We start from the raw sequence: 18,170 nt of genomic DNA, 5'->3' as shown, positions 1-18,170 counted from the left end.
AATAGTTTTATTCTTGTTCTTTGCTGTGTGGTGATACAAATCTTTGGTAAGCAATACAACAACTATTTCTATATATACAATTGGATTTGATTGATCTTAATGCTATTGAAATATGAAATTAACCTAATTTGTTAAGGTAGTATGTTATTAGGTCTGACTTCTAAGTATTTATTTTGTCTTTTGCACATCAAAATTGCAGACATTTATTGTTATATGTGACATCTGGTTAATGTTGTCGCCTGGTAACAGCCAGAGAAAACTGTAAAAGTATTTCAGTAGAGATACATGTAATCAATATCGCTGACACAGCTTCTGGTCATAATCCCATACTTAGAAATTGGTCTGAGTCCTTGAGTATCAGTATCAAAATGTTTATTCGCTTAGTTGCTTTGACAGCATAATTCATCTCTATGAATATCTGTTCCTTTGGATCACATGAGACCAGAGGTGTTCATAGCTTTCAAGCCTTCTAGTGGTAAAATTAGTCTTATATGAAAGATTATTTCCTAGCCGCTCCTCTCTTGCCTTTGTAAGATTTGGCCAGAGGTATGAAAAAGGATACATTACTTATGAAGCTGTCTTTTAATGAAATTAGTACTTTTCTAATTTTCATTCAAAACTTTGGTAGGGAAACAGCTCTCTGGCTCTCCTGTTGAGTAAGACTGGTCTTGGAATTAAGTGCTGGGCATTGTGGAAGTGTCATGTGCCATCACCTTCTGTGGAGATGTATTAACTTGCTCTGTAAGCCACTGGCTGTCCACAGAATGTAGTTCATATGCCTTCTGCCTCCTCTTGAGAAACTTTAGATCATAGTTTAGCATTGTGTAGTATACTGCCTCGTAAATTACAGCTATTTGCAATTACTTGCTTTTTTACAGATATTTACAATAGAATTAACTTTTTAAGCACTTTTTGGATTACAGTTGTAATGATAAAAATGTTGTTTGCATTACTAAACAATCAAAATTTGAAATACACTGATGAATTCCCAGACTTTCAGTAATCCTCTTGAATACAACTTTTCTTAACAGAATTAAAGACAGAATACATGGCAGATATTCAATGCTTTATCTATAGCATCAACCCAGTCTTTTGCCTTTTATTCCCAACATATAATTTATATAACTAATTAAATCTTTGAGCAAACCTATATTTTTTTCCCCAAAGTTTGGAAATAGGACTTAGTCCCTTTCCCCAACATAATTTTAAATGTACTATTAATAATGCTGTTAAGCCTACTTTTATGTATACTGGAATATTGCCTTTTACATAGTTTCTTAGCTCTCAATTTCATTACTTTTGCTGTACAAGTCATTACATTGTTTTGTCATTTAGAGGAAAATACAAAATTGTGAATATAATTTGCTTTATTTGCCAGCCCAGTCTTTTATTGGATATGATGCTTAAATGTATATTTATGTAGTAAATCTGTGTAACTTGTTGTATTTGCAACCCGTTAATTCTGAAGGAGGTGCATGAGGAAGTAACACTTTATCCATTGTCCATAAAATACATTCAAAATCCTTGTGAGGACGATTTCCTGGGTATTTCCAGATAATATTGATTGACTGCAATGGAGAGAGTGGTATGGAAAAAAAATGTGTGGTTTAGGATATGATAATAAAAGTGAGTCTTAAGCCTTTTTTTTAACATAACATAAAACATATCTCAGTTGGAGGTGATGAGAAGTAAATAGAATAATTTAAATTTGTTTGAAGCAATATACAGGTGAATATGAATTGGTGTGACTTCTATGAAAAAAAAAAAAGTGTCATGTATGCATGAGAGTTCTTTGAGAGAATTAGAAAACATGTGGACAGCGAAGAACCAAGTGATGTTACTTGGGTTTCCAAAAAGTAGTTGAGAAGATCCATCCCCAAAAGTTTGAAAAGAAGTTGGAATTGCTGTGGGATGGATGACAGCTAAAAGGAGAGATATGTGAGAAGTTAATGTGTAGAAACAAGTTTTCTTTTTCTGTGATGGAATCTTGTATGGGGTTTGTGCTGGGAATCTGCATTTCGATGTATTTGTAAATGCTGTGGAAAAGGGGTAGACAATGAGGCAAAAAAAGTTTATTAACAGTATTAAGTTGTTCAGGATGTTGGTAGTGGAGGGCTAGCCATGAAGGATTGCAAAAGAACATTGCTGGACTGTTAGATGGCACCCTGGAATTTCATCAGGTTAAATGTGGTAATTCAGGCTGGGGAAACTGTATGGAAAAGCAACCCTTGTTTTTACGCAGTGATGAGCACTGAAATGACACCATTTGGTAATTAAAAATACCTTGCAACTGAAATGGAAATGCCTGTTTAAAGTTCAGCAGTAGTCAAAATAGCAGTCAGAATCCTGGAAGTTATTAGGAAAGAAATAGAGGCTCATTATGTTGCTAGTACCTCTTTATCTTATGCCATATGCAGTCTAGTTTGTACCTCCCAAAACCATGTTGGCAGAACGGCATGTATAGAGAAGGGCAGAAAGGAATGGAACAGGTCTTTATGAGAAATTACTAAATATCACTATTGTTTTCAGGCTAAAACAGAGATGACTGGAAGATGATGAGGTAGGGGTCTGTAGTACTGGGGATACAGAAGAGATAAACCACTCTTTTTTTCAATGCAGGAGCCGGGTAACTTCATTGTCACTAATGAGCACAGGTTCAAATAAAGAAAAAGGGTATTCTTTGCACAGATTTTGATTAAACTATGCATCTGCCTAGAGATGTTGGGCATCCTAAAGATTTAAGTGTATTGGTAATGTATTTGAATTCTCTTTGTGGAGGGAATTCAGAGATGTTACAAAAAGATCAGTTAGTGCTGGCTCAGGAATCACTGAGCTATGGGTTGGTGGCTGAAATGGTATGCAGAGGAAGTATCACTAAAAGGGCAACCTTATATTACCTTCCATAAACATAATCTATTGAATGCTGTTTCTGTTAGTTTTCTCTGAACTAACAGTACGCATCAGTAAGTAACTCATTTCCTACTATGCCCCATCTCAAAGAAAAGGAGATAGGGCAAAGGGCAGGAGGGGAGAACAGTAAAAAAAAAGAGGAAGAAGGTAGAAAGATGTTAAGAATAAAAACAATTTAAAAAGAGGGAACCAGAGAGGGACAAAGAAAAGTAGTCCTGATAGCAATCATCATTTCTTGGTGGGCTCCAAGTAGGAGTGCCTGCTCCTTGGTGATGCTGAGCCCAGAGGCATGGTTAGACAGGGAGCCTGAAACAACTGTCAGTCAGGTCTCTGTTGTCAGAATTCCTGCTCTTTCTGGCACTTGAAATGACCAAGTGAAATTTGACAAGAACATCCCAAGATTTGGTGAGGCTTTGGATGTGGAGGCTAAATAAAAAAGGGAGACTATATGCAATTTCAGGACATTCTGAAGGAACTGGAAAAGGAACATGGCATATTTGGTATCTTTATGTATATGAAGTTTTTATATCCTTATTTTGTGTGTGATAATGCCATCTACCTTTAGAGAGGGAATGTCTCACCTTTAGTTTTCTTAGCAATGTACCATGGTTCAAGAATAAGCAGTACAAAACAAAACTTTGTGTAGTTTTGTAATGGATTTTTATATTTTTTTATCAGGTTTTAACCTTTCTATTTATTCAAGTCAGTTGGTCTTACCGAAACAGCATTCTCCCACATGTTGAGTTTGTGTTGTGGTCCCTTTGCACAGGAGAACCTTTGAGTCAGAATGACTCCTGGGTGAATACATGGCTTTTTGCAGCAGGGCTCTTTTCCTGGCAAATATCAGGAGGCTTTTTCTCCCCCTCAGACATTAGAATAGCTGGGAGATGAGTATTGTTTTTGTTTAGATTAGCATATTCTTTTAACTTTCCTGTGCAAAATCAGTTACTAAATGAATGAGAAAAAGCAATTTATCCAATGTGTGAGGTGGTTTTTGAATTAGAATTTTGATATGTATGTGTATCATTAACTGCTGATAGGTGTGCAGTGTTTGGAAAGAAGTTTTTATTCTCTTAGTGTACATTTTAAAAAGAGACTCCAAACCGTGGTGATCACTACAGCAGTGCCTCAGATTTCAACAGCAAGTTTCTGTACTTACTGGTTTTTCACATCAGAAATGATGCAAATACTTTCACTATGCAAGTTCTTCCAACCGTGAACTTATGAAAATAACTAGAGAAAACAGGTTTTGTTGGTGGTCACATACTTAAAGAAATACTGATCAGTTTTTGTCACTGTCCTGGTTTTGTTAAAAACAAGTTTCTCTTTCAGTGAATTTTGCCTGTCAGCTAAAGCCTTCATATTAACTGCATTTTCCTGGAGAACCAGACACATGTTTTGGTAAACTTAGCAATGGAATGCAAACTTATCAATAAGCATGGATGGACATCTCACGAGAGGGGCAACGAGAAACCGGTGACCAAGAAACTGACCAACTGTGTATAACATTCTATTCACGTGAATACTTCATATAAAAGTGGGAGATCACGAGGATCTCGTCCCTTTTGCCTTTGCTTTTTCCCTTCTGCTTATGGCTGACATTAGGACAGGACCTTGCTAGTCGTCCCTGCGAACTCAGGCCTAGCGAGAGACTGAATCCAGCTCCGGTTGGCTGCAGAGTCCAATCCAGGACTTTGGTAGCCGGCTCTGCAGTTGCTGAGACTTTCAAGATTGGTTTTGTATATTTTGTATTATTTTCTCTATTCTTATTAGTAGCATTAGTAAAACATTGTTAATTTTTCCAACTCTCTTCTCTCTGTCCTCCTTTCCCTTCCGATCGCCTGTCCTTAGTGGGAAGGGGGGAGAGAGAGGGGCAAAAAGGGGGAAGTGGCGGGGGGAGAGGGGGTTAACAATACATCTGCCAGGGTTTTATTGTCACCCAGCAATCTTAACCCTCGACAGTCACTTTGGGCAAGTGTTTCATATGAGTTGATGTTTATCTAGAAAAGCAGGTAAATGGCTAGTGAATGGAGTTCGGCAGACTTTTCTTCATAATTCACAGAATCATATGGTAGCTCATCTGTCAAGCATGTTTTTTTGAAGTTTGCATAATGATTAGTGTGTCTGCTCCTTTGCTTTCTTCTTACAGCTTATATTGTAAATGTGACTAGTGAACTTCAAAACGTCTGAAATTTTGTCTGCCACTTGAAGATTACAGTGTTTCGCTTTTGACCCTCTTAAATGAACTGTATTTCTATTCTGGAAAAAATGCAGCTGCCTGATGTGTGATAAGGTTCAAACTTTGTTTGAGTAAGTTATTTTAAACAGAGAGCTGGATTTTTATACTAACATACCCATAGCTAACTGTATTTTATACAGTTATTTAAAAGAGTGGGTGTGTTTGAGTATAGTATCTGGGCACAGACTTAGGAATTTGGTGGTAACAGTTCAGGAGTGAGTCAGGTCCCTCTGGCTGTGCCAGAGCTGCCCTCCCAGGCTGAGGAAAACCGCCTTGGGTGTCTGAAACCACATCCACTAGTTCACTTCCCAGCTCATCTTATTTGGTGCATTCCTCCACTCCCATCCTTACCGCTTTATCTCCACTACTCAGATCGAATTGACATCTGCCATCCCTGTGGTAATACTGTTTGTAGACAGGAGAGTCCTAGCCACCTTTGTTCTTCACTTAAAAGCTTCTCCATAGTTTTCGTTATCCCTGATGATTTCGTGCCAGCCTTGGAGACTAGAGGGGAATAGACTGCCTGTGGTAGGGGGGTTGGAACTAGGTGATCTTTAAAGTTCTGTTCCAATCCAAATCGTTTCATGATTCTAAGTGTAGAGGGATTCCTGTCTGACGATAAATGAGTGTAATGTATGAATTTGCTGAAGATCAAGCTGAGAACATGTATGCTGTCAGTAGGTGTTAAGGAAGACGTTTGTGCATGTTAGGATATCTGTATTCAGAAAAACTGAGGTTTTTTGGCCCTCTTTCATTTGGATTAAACTGTACTGGAATATATGTGGTTTATGTAGTTAAATTCTGTTCATACTAAAAGATTGAGTTAAGAAATTTTCAGAAATGTCAGGTTTCTTAATTTTGAAAGTGAAACTTGAATATTGAGGTTTGTTTTGTTTGTTTGTTTGTTTGTTTTAAGTAAGTGTGGTATTAAATGTTGCAAAATGGGAAGTAGATACTTCACACTGGGCCCTCACTTTGTCCCTTCTATAAATGCTGCTACTTTAAACTTCTGCCATGTACTGACAGATGTAAATCACTAGTTTTTCAAATGAATGTACTTTTTCAAAATAAAATGTAGTAATAGGAAATTAAAAGCTTCTAAAGACTATTAAGGAAAAATAATTCAGAAGAATTATTTTTATTTTTTTTTTTCCCCTTGTCTTCTTCCAGGTATCAAATTTTGGATTTACATATTCCTTTAAATGTCTGTTAAAATCTGGAACAGGTGTTTCTGTTGTCCAAAAAGTGTATCTCTATAGGAATATGTTCTTAATTTTGCTATTTCTTTTGGTTCATTTTTTCTTTTTCTGTCTTGAATTATCTGCCCTTGAACTTAATGCTGAATTTGGCTGTCACCTGGGTTAAAGTAATGGGCTGCTAGCAACAGCCCATGTTATCCTCTTGGTTTTTGGTGTATTCTGAATGTGTGACGCTAAGATACCTGAGTGTGCACAGCTGATGTTTCAGACTAAGTTCTGTGCAACTCTTCCATGTTTCCCAGCACAGTGTCGTAGCTTTCTTGATGCTTTGAAGCACGCCATTCTCTTTTTTTTCCCTGATCATTTCAAAGCTGATGGACTGGTCAGGTGTGATTCCAGCATATGTATGTCAGCGATTCTGGCTCCTTACAGCTGTGTATGTCATTGGTGAAGGAGCTACTGTTCCTTTTTCTTCTAAGACTGCTTTTGGATTGGCAAGGCTTCTTGAGTCCAGGCTGATTTTGTATTTGCTCACATATCTGTGAATTACTTTTACTGATATTTTGGGCTTCAAAAGTGCTGAGCAGGAATGCCGCAACTGGCTGTTAAGGCGCTGCCTGAATGTAAGCAAAATGTTTCTGGCACTGTAGTAGCCCTAGAAGTAGTTTAGCTGTAGTTGCACATTGTCCAGCCAAGACAGTAGCCAGGATGAGTGACTCCATAGTCTGGTGAATCACCTATGAGTAGCTGGAAATGGAGCACTGAGCTGAGTATAAAACTGAGAAGAAACTGATTGGAGACTTCATTTTCTGCCTCTCTTCTCACTTTTCCCTGTGGTAGTGAAGAGCATTTATATATTTGAATTCTAGAAGCGTATTACTATTTGTTGTGTAAGAAGCATGTAAGTAATACAGAATATTTGCAACAGCAATTAGCATTAGTGACAAGTAATAACAGTTATTTTAAAAGGGGGTGTCTGGCTGTGAACTGTTTAGAATTTCACTGTTCTAATGGAAATCCTTTCAAGCTGAGAAGACAGATACTTACGCTTGGACAAGCTGTTTTTTCAGTTTGTCTTTTCACAGCTGTACAAAGTTTTATTTAAAAGGATAGAAAACATCCCATGTTTGCAGGGAGAAGAAATCCTTGTCTTTTGGAAACTCAAATATGACTGAAGATCTTCAGAGGGGTCAATTATTATAAGCAATTTAAGATTATCTAATCCTTTCCACTGTGTGATCATGTTTACTGTTATATTTTACTTTAACTGTAAACAATTCTTTATTATGTTTTCTGAGCTAGCAGTTAACCAAAAGCTGAATGAATCTTAGGAAGTTAAAGATATTGTTAATATTTGTATAGATATGAATTTATTTCAATATATTGCATTGGTCAGGGTGTGTAGAAGCAGAGAGGTCTTCTGTTTTTTTGTTTCAATGACCATTTTATGGAAAAACACAGATTCTTCCTGTCTTTAGGAAGGAAATAAAAATTGTCTATGGATGGTCATTCTCATTACTATGGCTCTGTTTTTGAGCTAATGTGCTTCTTAATGTGCGTTGTAAACAAATATACAATGTAAGTGAAGAATATCCTTGAAACTGGTTTGGCATTTTGTAACTGGTGTTTTTATGTATGAAAGCAGCAAATACTAACCACTCCCTTGTCAACACCTAGTGTTGAAGGAGAAAAGAGCAACATTTTGTTTAAAGCCATGTGTTGTGAAAAATTGGAGATTTGCACAGCAAGTAAATAGCCATGGACGATGGAGTCCCAGCTTAGAGTGAAGGAAGGAGTTGTTTCTAATTGCCACCTGTTAGTCATAGCTACAAAGTCATTTCATGTACAGTTTTCACTGTGTAGCAAATTCTTGATGAATATCTGTCATGCTAGATTGCTTTTGCTAGGAGATGTATGTACTAGTACAAATAATAGAGTTATTACTACATCCTGGGAGAAAATTTTTGTGAAAGCCTGCTACCTTTGTACTGTGGCTGTTTTGGTGTTTAGATATTAATGAAGTTACAAACCTGTGTTTAAAACTGAGAACCCAGCTGGATTATTTTCTTAAGCATTTGTAATATTTCTGATATATTATTTCTCTTAGTTAACGCAGGGAATAAAGTAGTCTGTACTCATTGCGTACTCACTGTCACTGGGCTGCATTTTTTTGTTTAATGGAAAATAAAAAGTTGTGATTCAACAGGCATATGATGATGAACATACTGTTTGGTTAAGCTTCTGTTATGCTTCCATTTTTTTTTTTTTCCTAAAAAGAAAAACTTTAACAAGAGCTACTGTATTTGCATAGCATATGTATTTGCTTTGTGACTTCACCTGCGAATGTCTGCTGTATTTAGTGCTAGCAAAACTAGGTACCTAGTGACCATTACAAAGAAAAACCTCTTATGTTGTAATAATTTGGATCTTGCATTTTATTGGCACTTTCTATTTTTGCTTAAGTGGGAATGCCTTTTCTGGTGTAATATATACTTAAAATCCAATTAAAATTAAAAGTGGCATTTTCTTGTGGAAATAAAATGTATTATATTGCTTATAACTGCAGAATATATTTCTGATAACTTTTTTGTTCATTTTTGTTTTGTTTTTTTGGCAGTTGTACTCGCTAAATGACTATAAGCCACCCATTTCTAAAGCTAAAATGACACAGATCACCAAGGCAGCAATCAAGGCTATAAAGGTAAGAAACTGGCTAACTTCTTTTGACTTCCTTTCCATTTCTCATCTGTGTCAAAATAACTGAATGTCTTAAATAACTTGCTTCAGAACTTTTCAGCTCCCTGGTTGGAAGGATCATAACTTGGAAAGTTATGATCAAGTGTGATAGATGGGATTTTCAGGAGTGCAAAAGAAGCCTTAATTTGTTGTGTGACTTTTCATTCGCTGGTTGTCATATGTGAGAAAGAATTACACCAACTCAACTCCTAAATCAGATCCAAAAGCCAGGTTTAACAAGGAGACACTGACAATGGCTAAGATGACTAAATACAGAACCACAATTCCGCATTTCCCCCTTCTCCCCTCCCTTTTCCCCAAAGTGTAAGATCTGTGTTCCTTTGGATCGATACAAATGTTTGTTTAATTTCATTTTTATAAATTCCTGGCATACCTTTTCATGAGTGGTGTTTATAGATTTTATTTTTTATGTCACTTGGGTACAAATTGTTCTTAAGTTGTAGCATTAGTACACTAATGAAAGACTTTTCTTGCCACAGAGTAAAACTAATTGCCAAACAGCAATGGAGCACCAGAAAACAGTGTTGAAAGTGACGAAAGAAAGGACACCATTAGTATTATGCATTAAAACAAATGGAAAATCAGTAAAAGCTGGAGAGGTGAAAAAGAAAATACGATAAAAGCAAAAAAGCTCTGAATTTACGCTTTGCCTATCTACATTACTCTGCTGAGAATGCAAATATGTTTTCAGATAATGAAATCTGTATTGGTGTTTTCTGGTATTTGAAGAGAGAGCAAATTGACAATAGAAGAGTGAAATTCACTGGCTTTCTTAAATAAGAGAAGTCTATGTAAATTAAAGTCTGCATGTTGCAGTATAATGAAAATGCAAAAAACTTACATTGAACATAAACAAGTAGTAAATGGTAGTAAATAGTTCTATAAATTAAACAAATATACCAAAATGTTTAATCATGTATTTAACTACTTGGAAATCCTGCTTCCACTATTATGATTTCAATAACAGCATTTAGTTGTGTGGAGCAGTTATTGAGATGGTACAGAGTCATTGTGTTGAAGAGATATTATGCAGTACATGCTGTAAGGTCTTCCTATGCTCATGTTTTTAAGTTATTAAAGTGAACACTTGGAAAATCAATGAAATACAGAGAAGCGCCATGCTCATAAGATTAGGCTAACATCTTCAGTCATGTACAGTGAAATAACCATGTTTTTGAAGGAACAAATATATTATTCTCCTAGTTCTCACTAAATATTCAGAAAAATCCAGTGTAAAAAAAAAAAACCTTCAGAAGGCAAGAAAAAGTGAGGTTAGCTTTCTTATGTGCTGTTAAATCTTCTATGGAAGACAGCATACTCAGCTGTAGGTATTAGATTGCTGGTTAATCAACCAAAGTTTGTAATTCTGGTTTTACTGTCAATATTGTATGCCTTGAACAGGTATATGCATCTTCAGATTTCCTCTTTTGAAATATTATTTTATTTTCCAGTTCTACAAGCATGTTGTACAGAGTGTTGAGAAGTTCATTCAAAAGGTAAGTCCGTCATGGGTATTTCATGTTAGCACTGAGAAATATTTCCTCGTTTTAGATTACAGAATATGGAAGAACATCGGGTTTTAGGTACACATATGGATTAATATTTTATCACAAGTAGTTTATTTCAGTTTTTAGTCACATTCATCTTCTGCTGGTAATCAGTAGCTGATCATAACCTGTGATGCAGAAAGTTAAATACTTTGTCCTCATTTTGCAGTTACAATATACTTCAATCTGAATGACTGCAGATACTTTCTTAGGAGTACTTCTGTATGTGCTCATTTAGTGTTAAAAGAGGCTCTCAGTGTAGACCATGTGAACACAGCTGACAGCAAAAGAATTGACAGTGGTTTGGTGAGTGACAGTTGCTTTTGCTTTTCTGACAGGTTTTCCCATATATTTTAAAGCTGAAGGGAGGATGGCCATCCAACCTCATCTTTTGTGTAGCAGGGGATGGAACATTTCAGTTGGTGGTTCCTGCTAGTAGTTTAAAACAAGAAATATTTGTGTGGCTAGACTGGAATTACTTTTTGGGAAGTTTCAGTATTAATGTAAAGATTCTGAATTACAAAGAATTTTATTACATTTTGTTTTATTGAAATAGGTAGTTACTTTTGGGTAAAACTGCATTTTACCTCTAGCTGGAAATGTGTGGATTTGTGAGCCTTTCCTCCTTGTCTGTATTGTACATGATTGTTCACTTGATCTTTTTGGTACTGAATTTCTTCTCCTTTTGTAAATAGGAGTAAATTATGGTCAAATTGCTATTTTATTTTCACAAACAAGCTAGAGAAGTTAGTCAGTGTTGCAATGTTGGATTTTTCTTCTGTTGTCCATTTTATGGAGCAGTCTGGGTTGCTCTGCGTTAGTAACCTGTCTTCCTCATTACCCTTTATATCTTGGTAGTGTTTGGACAGTGTAAACAGGATTCAGCTTCAGCCCAGTGTTTTTAACTGTCTCACCACAGTTCATGAATCAATTATTTAGGTACTAGAACTTCAGTCCTATGTGGAAAAGGTGCCATGTCTGTTTCATGGCAGTTGGAAAGACTGGTAGTATACTTTACTGTCACTGCTAGTGTTTTGTCAAGTAGTTGTCTTTTGGGGCATCACTTCTGAGTTATTCCACCCCAAAGAAAAGGCATCAATACCCTCTGATCCCTGTTTAATAGTACAGGTGGACATGGGAGGATGGGAACAGGTGTACATTTTATCCGTCTTTGATCAGTAACACTTTGCAGTTTAATGTCCCAAAATAATCTGGAGTTGCCTGAGTTCAAAATACTGCTTTTTAGTGGCAGTGACTGGCAATTCTGTGTTCAGAGGCATCAGAGAAGATTTATCCTCTGAATGAGAGAGTGACAGTTTGTCAGGAATTGGGCTGGTTGTTGGTGACCCTTCCAAAAGCTACTAAGAGTATGGGTTGTCTTCTCACATTTGTGTTCAGTTCTGCTTGATGAGGGAGTTCCATGCTCTTCATTACTGATTAGAGAAAGCAGATATATGTTGTTACTGATAACCTTGTTAATGATCACTCTCAATTAGATGTTTCCCTTTGGGCTTGATGTGGGGTTTTTTTAAAGTATTTTATGAACGATTTAGTGAAACACGCAAATTAGAAATAACATCAAATAGTAAGTTCTTATTTTAGTAGAATTGGAGGTAAGCAGATGAAAGCTAGCCATTCAGTTTTTATGGACTTACATTATAGGTTTGCAAGATAATTGAGTTATTTTTTGGGACCAATCTCTTCAAGTTAAAGCTCAAGACTACTGAATCTTCTGTTAAAATCTGCCATAGGCTTGTCCGGAGTGATGTCAGTGCTGTCTCAGTTAGTGTACTGTTGATTCTTTATTACTCCAGTATTTTCTTTCTTCAAAATTAATCTCATGAGGTTACTGAAACATCAGGTGAAATAATTACCGGTGACATTCTTTGGTTTGTGACACTCAGCTTGTTGGTGTATTGTTGTTTTGATTGTTTTATTCTCTGCCAAAACATCACTTCAGGGGTCAAATGACCAGATCTCATATATGTAAAGATAGTCCACTGTGAGAGCAAGGCTTGAATACTTTCTTTGTGTAATCATATTATCTTATTGCTTAGACTCACTCAGAAAAAGCTGTCTCATCTGACATTAGGGATACACAGGCTCACTGCCCCAGTTGTAATTCTTCTTGATATAATTTGTACTTGTATTTTATTGTCTTTTATTTTGATCATCTATATTGTTATATTAATTATAATATTTTGTTTTCTCTGTGTGCCATGTTTTTAAATACTCCGCCTAACATATTTGCTGGGGTTATCTCATTAAGTATCTGTGGATTTTATTAATTTAAATACTGTGAAAAGTTGTATACCTTTCTGTTCTGTATGCAGAATACTCTTATTTTTGGTAATAAGTTAGCTAAAATTTCAGTAGCTACAATGCATTAGAGTTATTTTCTGAAGACAGTGCACTATATCTAATTAGATGTTAATTTCGTAGGTTCAGTAATGCACGTTTATTCTTAGAATGATGCCACACACATTCTTAAAAATAAAGAATACCACATTTAAATACCTTTAACCATGTTTAGAGCCTAAATAAATGATTTATCAAGGTTGCAAATGTTAGCAAATCAGCATTTTTCAAAACAGGAAGTTTGTACCTAGACTATAGTAAAATTAATAGGCTGAAGAGTTTGGCACTGTATTAGAGATTATGGATTTAGTGTGTTGCATAATAGATTTAGAGTACCTCGACCAGGGGGAAATGTTTGTACTTTCCCATATTTTACGTAGAAACCTTGTGTGATAAGCGTGTACAACCAGCATTCATGCATGTGCACCAGAATCCATGTCATAGTTTCTGGTGATAACTTCATTGTGTATTTGTACCACTTTTCACTCTGTGTTAAAACTGGTTGCAGTAGTCTGGTGCAATTACTTTGCAATTAAAAGACAAAAAAAAATTTAGGTTTAGTTATTAAGTAAGTAAAATTACAGAAATAATTAGTATTGTAGGTAGCAGACATGCCTTATAAATACCATGCTGTTTGTAAGTCATGGGAATTTTCCAAAGTTCTAAAATAAGTATCACTGATACATTCTCAACCAAACAGACATCCACATAAGTAGGTTTTTATTCTGGCAGGGAGAGGTTGTACCACACACTACTTACAAAGATGTAAAATAAACAAATGTTAACTTTAATGTTGACTTTGATCATAAAGAAAGGGGAAAAAAATTGTTTACAGCTAGTCCCAATGTGCTATTAAGAATTCAGTCATGCTTTATGCTGTTCTCTTCAAATAGATGTGTGCTTTTAAAAAAGTATATATGGTTCCTGTGCTGTTTTCCAGTAGCTAGATTCTAAACATTTGACACTTTTTTTAGATATTTTTTACATATTTGCAGAATACATACAAGTGCAATAATTTTCAACAGTAAAGGTTAGTTATTTTTGAGAGAGTTTGATCTTTCAGGACAATTGATTAACTAGAGAACATTTTAGTAATACTTTGACCCATTTAAATATTAGAGAGGACTGTTCATGTTTACTCTGCCATTAACGGTAATGTTTCACATATGCATATTTTAAATTATCGTTCTTTGTAGTGCAAGCCAGAATACAAAGTACCTGGTCTGTATGTCATTGACTCCATTGTGAGACAGTCCCGGCATCAGTTTGGACAAGATAAGGATGTATTTGCTCCAAGATTCAGCAATAACATCATCAGCACTTTCCAGAACTTGTACCGTTGTCCTGGGGATGACAAGGTAAACAGCTTACAGATTTTTTCTAATTAAAACGATCTTTATATTTTATAGATAACTTACTGAAGATTTTGATCTCACTTTCTGCTTGCTAGAGTGCACTATTTGATTAATTAGGCTTTTGGAAAAGTTTTCATGAAAGCTAGATGGATTTGAGTTCATGTATTTTTGGGAAAAAATTAGGCAGGCGTGTGGTAGAACACAGAGTTTTGGTCAGTCTTTTACTGTTTTCTTCCCCTCTTCAGTGAGAAAACGAGCAAGCAGGTTTTGTATAGTGTCAAGGAATAAATATCTATATTGGCAGCAGTATTTTCAGTATAAGCTAGTGCGTTTTGGACTGAAAGAGCAATAGAAAACCAGCAAAGTATCTTAAAACATCTTTCCTTTGATACTGAATAAACCAACAGCTGAATGAGGCCTAACTTGAATAGTTTGACCCAGTAGTTCAGCTGTTCGCTTGGACTACAGTAGTCAAGATCGCTACCAAATTATCTTTATAGTAGGTTGGCTGGAAATAGCAGAGTGCAGGCAGTTTAACTTCCTTCATATTTGTCACTAGTCTTAAAATAGCTAGAGTTCCTTAGTATTGAATTGAAAAATTACAAAAATATGGGAAATGCTAAGGGCTTTATTTCCATATACATTTGTGTAATAGATTCATTAATTGGTGAGGCAGGACAGGACACTGCAGGAAGAAAAAAATGGGTTATTCTTTAAATAGTCACATGCATTTCTACAGCTGTATTTTTTTCAACCAAAGATCTGAAAACCCAATGGATGGAAGGTGATTAAGGCAAGTTTGAACATTGTGTCTCCTGTAGTTGTTTTAGGATTGTTGCCTTTTTAGAGGAGTCAGGACCTCTGCAAGAAAATATGTCGGGATCTGCAAATTTTAAGTGGTTGGAAAAACTGCTATAAATTTCTGTCTTCTGCCACTGAGTTCTGAGGTGCTGCTGAACAGGTTATTTAAGTTAAATGTCATTTTTCCAGTCTGGTTTTGGGTTACCTGTGTGATCAAGTTGTGCCACTTCCATTCAGCGGTGTTTTATGTTTAGATAGGCATGATAGTTAACTTATATTTTTCTTCATTTAGTTGTATTCCTTAAGCAGTATTAGTTTGTTTTGTATATTCACTTAGCTGACTACTCTGGGAATGCAGAAATAGCCTGACTTGTTGAAGGAGGAGAGCTTGGCACAAGGATGAGCACAAGTACTCACTTTGTCTGGCTTTAAAAAGAAAATATAGTAAATTTATTGTAATGTAAGAAATAGTGGCTTATCCTGTGGTATATCAATGCATGGCAACTAATGTATGACATTAGAGGTGTTTGATGTGAAAAGGGATAGTAAAACAATCTGTTTATGGTCTGTGAAGCTCTTATCAGGTTCATTTTTATATTTTTCACCTCCGTTAGGGAAGATGTATTTTACAATCAGAAGTTTTGCTGGTGTGTTGCATATGGATTCAGTATTATAGCAAAGTCTTTGTGTTGTAAAAGTAGTTACCATCTATCTAACCCAATAAAAAAATTTGTAGGCAGAGAGAACTGTTTTCTAGCATTTTGATGTTTAATCTGAATTAAAGGCATAATGGGGAAACACAACAGTTAATCTTGATGTAAGCAAATGTGGGTTTTGTTTTTAAATCAAGTACAGTGGCATTTCTTTTAAAGTAACCAAAAAAAATCCCACCTGATTCCTTTGTCTGGCTCAGCCACGGCAAGTGCAAGGGGGAGATAGATACTGGGGCACAGAAATAGTTTTATATTCCTGTTCTGAATAGAAGAGGCAAGTTAGAGCCTTTGATGGACATGTCAATGACTGCCTTATAAAACAGAGTTTCAGAGAAGAAAGGCTCACATACTGTAATGCTGCATGGAAGCCTTCAGAAATTTCTTTAAAAGAACTCTAAATTGCGTTTTCCATGTAGTGAAAATTCAGAACTTCTCTCTATTAAAGTTAAGTATCCTTTTGGAGTTCTGGGCAAACAGACTTTTCTTTGGTTTAAACACTGTGGTTAAAGTACTATATGCTCATGTTTAATAGAATTCAAATAAGGAAACCATCTTCGTGACAGCAAACACAAGATTTTTTGAAAAACTTTCTGCCCTTTATTATACAACCAACTTTTTTTTTTCCCCCCAAATAAACAAGATGTCTTTTTCTAACACACATACTTCTATCCATCTTTTCAAAATAAAGCAAAGTCTTGCCTCTTAGTAGAAGTTAAACTTAGAAAAGACTTGGGAGCAGATCAAAACAGTGGAATAGAATTGAAACAGAAACGAAAGCTGAACAATGAGTTACATCTTGACAGAGTTGTATGAGGCCTTATTTTGACACTTTTCTTCCTGTGTGATGCACATTTTTAAATATTACTATGTAATTTCAATAGGCAGGAAATTGTGTCCGAGTTTAAACTTTTAAATTCCTCAGTTCATCAAAAGAGCTTGCAAAATATTGAGCTACTTTCCTGGTAAAAGTATTTAGCAGTCTTATTAGTATATGCCCATTTTTCAGCAGACATAAATAATTTTGGATCGTAATCAGAATTGCATTCATAGCTGTTGACTATAAAAGTTTAGGAGACTAATAATTCCTGCTTTTAATTCTAGTAATGCTTTAAAATGCCTCCTTAAAATAGTTTTTCTTCCATCAAGTCTTCCAAGAGTAAAGGTACAAAAGAGCCAGATTTGTTTTGTTTTAATATATTTCATTTTCTGTTGAGAGGAGACTGTCACTATGTGCGTATTGTGTCTTTACTGTTGCTTAGGGCCAGCCTCAGGTTCATAGCATAGACATCTTTGGTGTGACCCAGTATAACTGTTCTGACGGCTCTTACTGTTTGCAAACCTGAAGATGCTTCAATCTAGATAGACTGGCATTGCTAGTTAGGAATTCCATTGATAATAACAAGAAAGATAAGCATGACTTCAGGTCTTTTGTTATCCTTTCTTTCATTTTAGAGTAAAATTGTTAGAGTGCTGAATTTATGGCAGAAGAATAATGTGTTCAAGAGTGAAATTATTCAGCCTCTCTTGGATATGGCAGCAGGAATTCCTCCTCCAGTTGTGACCCCTGTCTTGCCCAGCACTACAGCTGCTATGAGCAACAATACACCAGGTAAACAAAAATGGGTTAAAATCATATTTTTAATTAAAACACTGTGTCAACTTTGGTGTGTTGGCTGTTAACATGCAGAAAAATCTCACTGGTTTCCTTTAGACAAATCAGTAGTTGAAAAATAACTGGCCTCTAGATCAGGGAAACAGCAAAAACAAGAGGCATCGTGTTGTGTTTCCTTTCCAACTCTGTATTATAAATATATACAGACTGAGCAACAGTGCAGTAAGGCTTAGTTTTGTACTCAGAAGTCAAAAGAGTAGATCACTGACAGAGTTAAAAATGCAACACAGCATTTAATACAATCTTTGTTATTCAGTGGTGCCACAACTGAGAAAAATGAAAGAGAATAGAACACTATCGTTTTGTAATCTGTAGGATTGTGCTTGCTGGATAAAGTCAGACAGTGCTCCTGTACTTTTGCTGTCCAACAGACCATGATTTCAAGGGGAATAAAAACAGTGACAATATAAGCTACAACCAGTGGCATATTTCCCTCTCCCTCAAATCTGAAGTGTGTGGGCCAGAAATCATGCTGGAGAATCACGTGGGCAAAAATCTGCTCATGGAGTATGTCCCAAGTTGCCAAACGCTAACATTATCATACATGCAGACTTAACCATTTTGTGCTCTAAGCATCTTCCTTACTTATGTGGTTAGATGTCAGGGAAGTGGCTTTTCA

At 35.8% G+C, this 18,170-nt stretch overlaps 1 protein-coding gene across 6 annotated transcripts in view; it reads left to right on the top strand.

Moving 5' to 3' along the window:
* Positions 1–18,170, top strand: part of SCAF8 (SR-related CTD associated factor 8) — a 159,896-nt gene that overhangs the window by 10,312 nt on the left and 131,414 nt on the right. For all 6 annotated transcript variants that reach the window (XR_010471425.1, XR_010471424.1, XM_065057333.1 and 3 more), the window contains 4 exons: positions 8,966–9,049; positions 10,557–10,601; positions 14,207–14,368; positions 17,332–17,488. Coding sequence is in view for 4 of the 6 variants with exons in the window: in XM_065057333.1 (XP_064913405.1) it covers positions 8,966–9,049; positions 10,557–10,601; positions 14,207–14,368; positions 17,332–17,488 (448 nt within the window). In the remaining 2 variants the exon portion in view is untranslated. The remainder of the gene's footprint in view (positions 1–8,965; positions 9,050–10,556; positions 10,602–14,206; positions 14,369–17,331; positions 17,489–18,170) is intronic.

This window comes from Columba livia, chromosome 3 (genome assembly GCF_036013475.1).
Source record: "Columba livia isolate bColLiv1 breed racing homer chromosome 3, bColLiv1.pat.W.v2, whole genome shotgun sequence".
NCBI lineage: Eukaryota > Metazoa > Chordata > Aves > Columbiformes > Columbidae > Columba > Columba livia.
The sequence above is the reverse complement of the archived record's forward strand: the minus strand, read 5'-3'. Positions and strand labels throughout refer to the sequence as shown.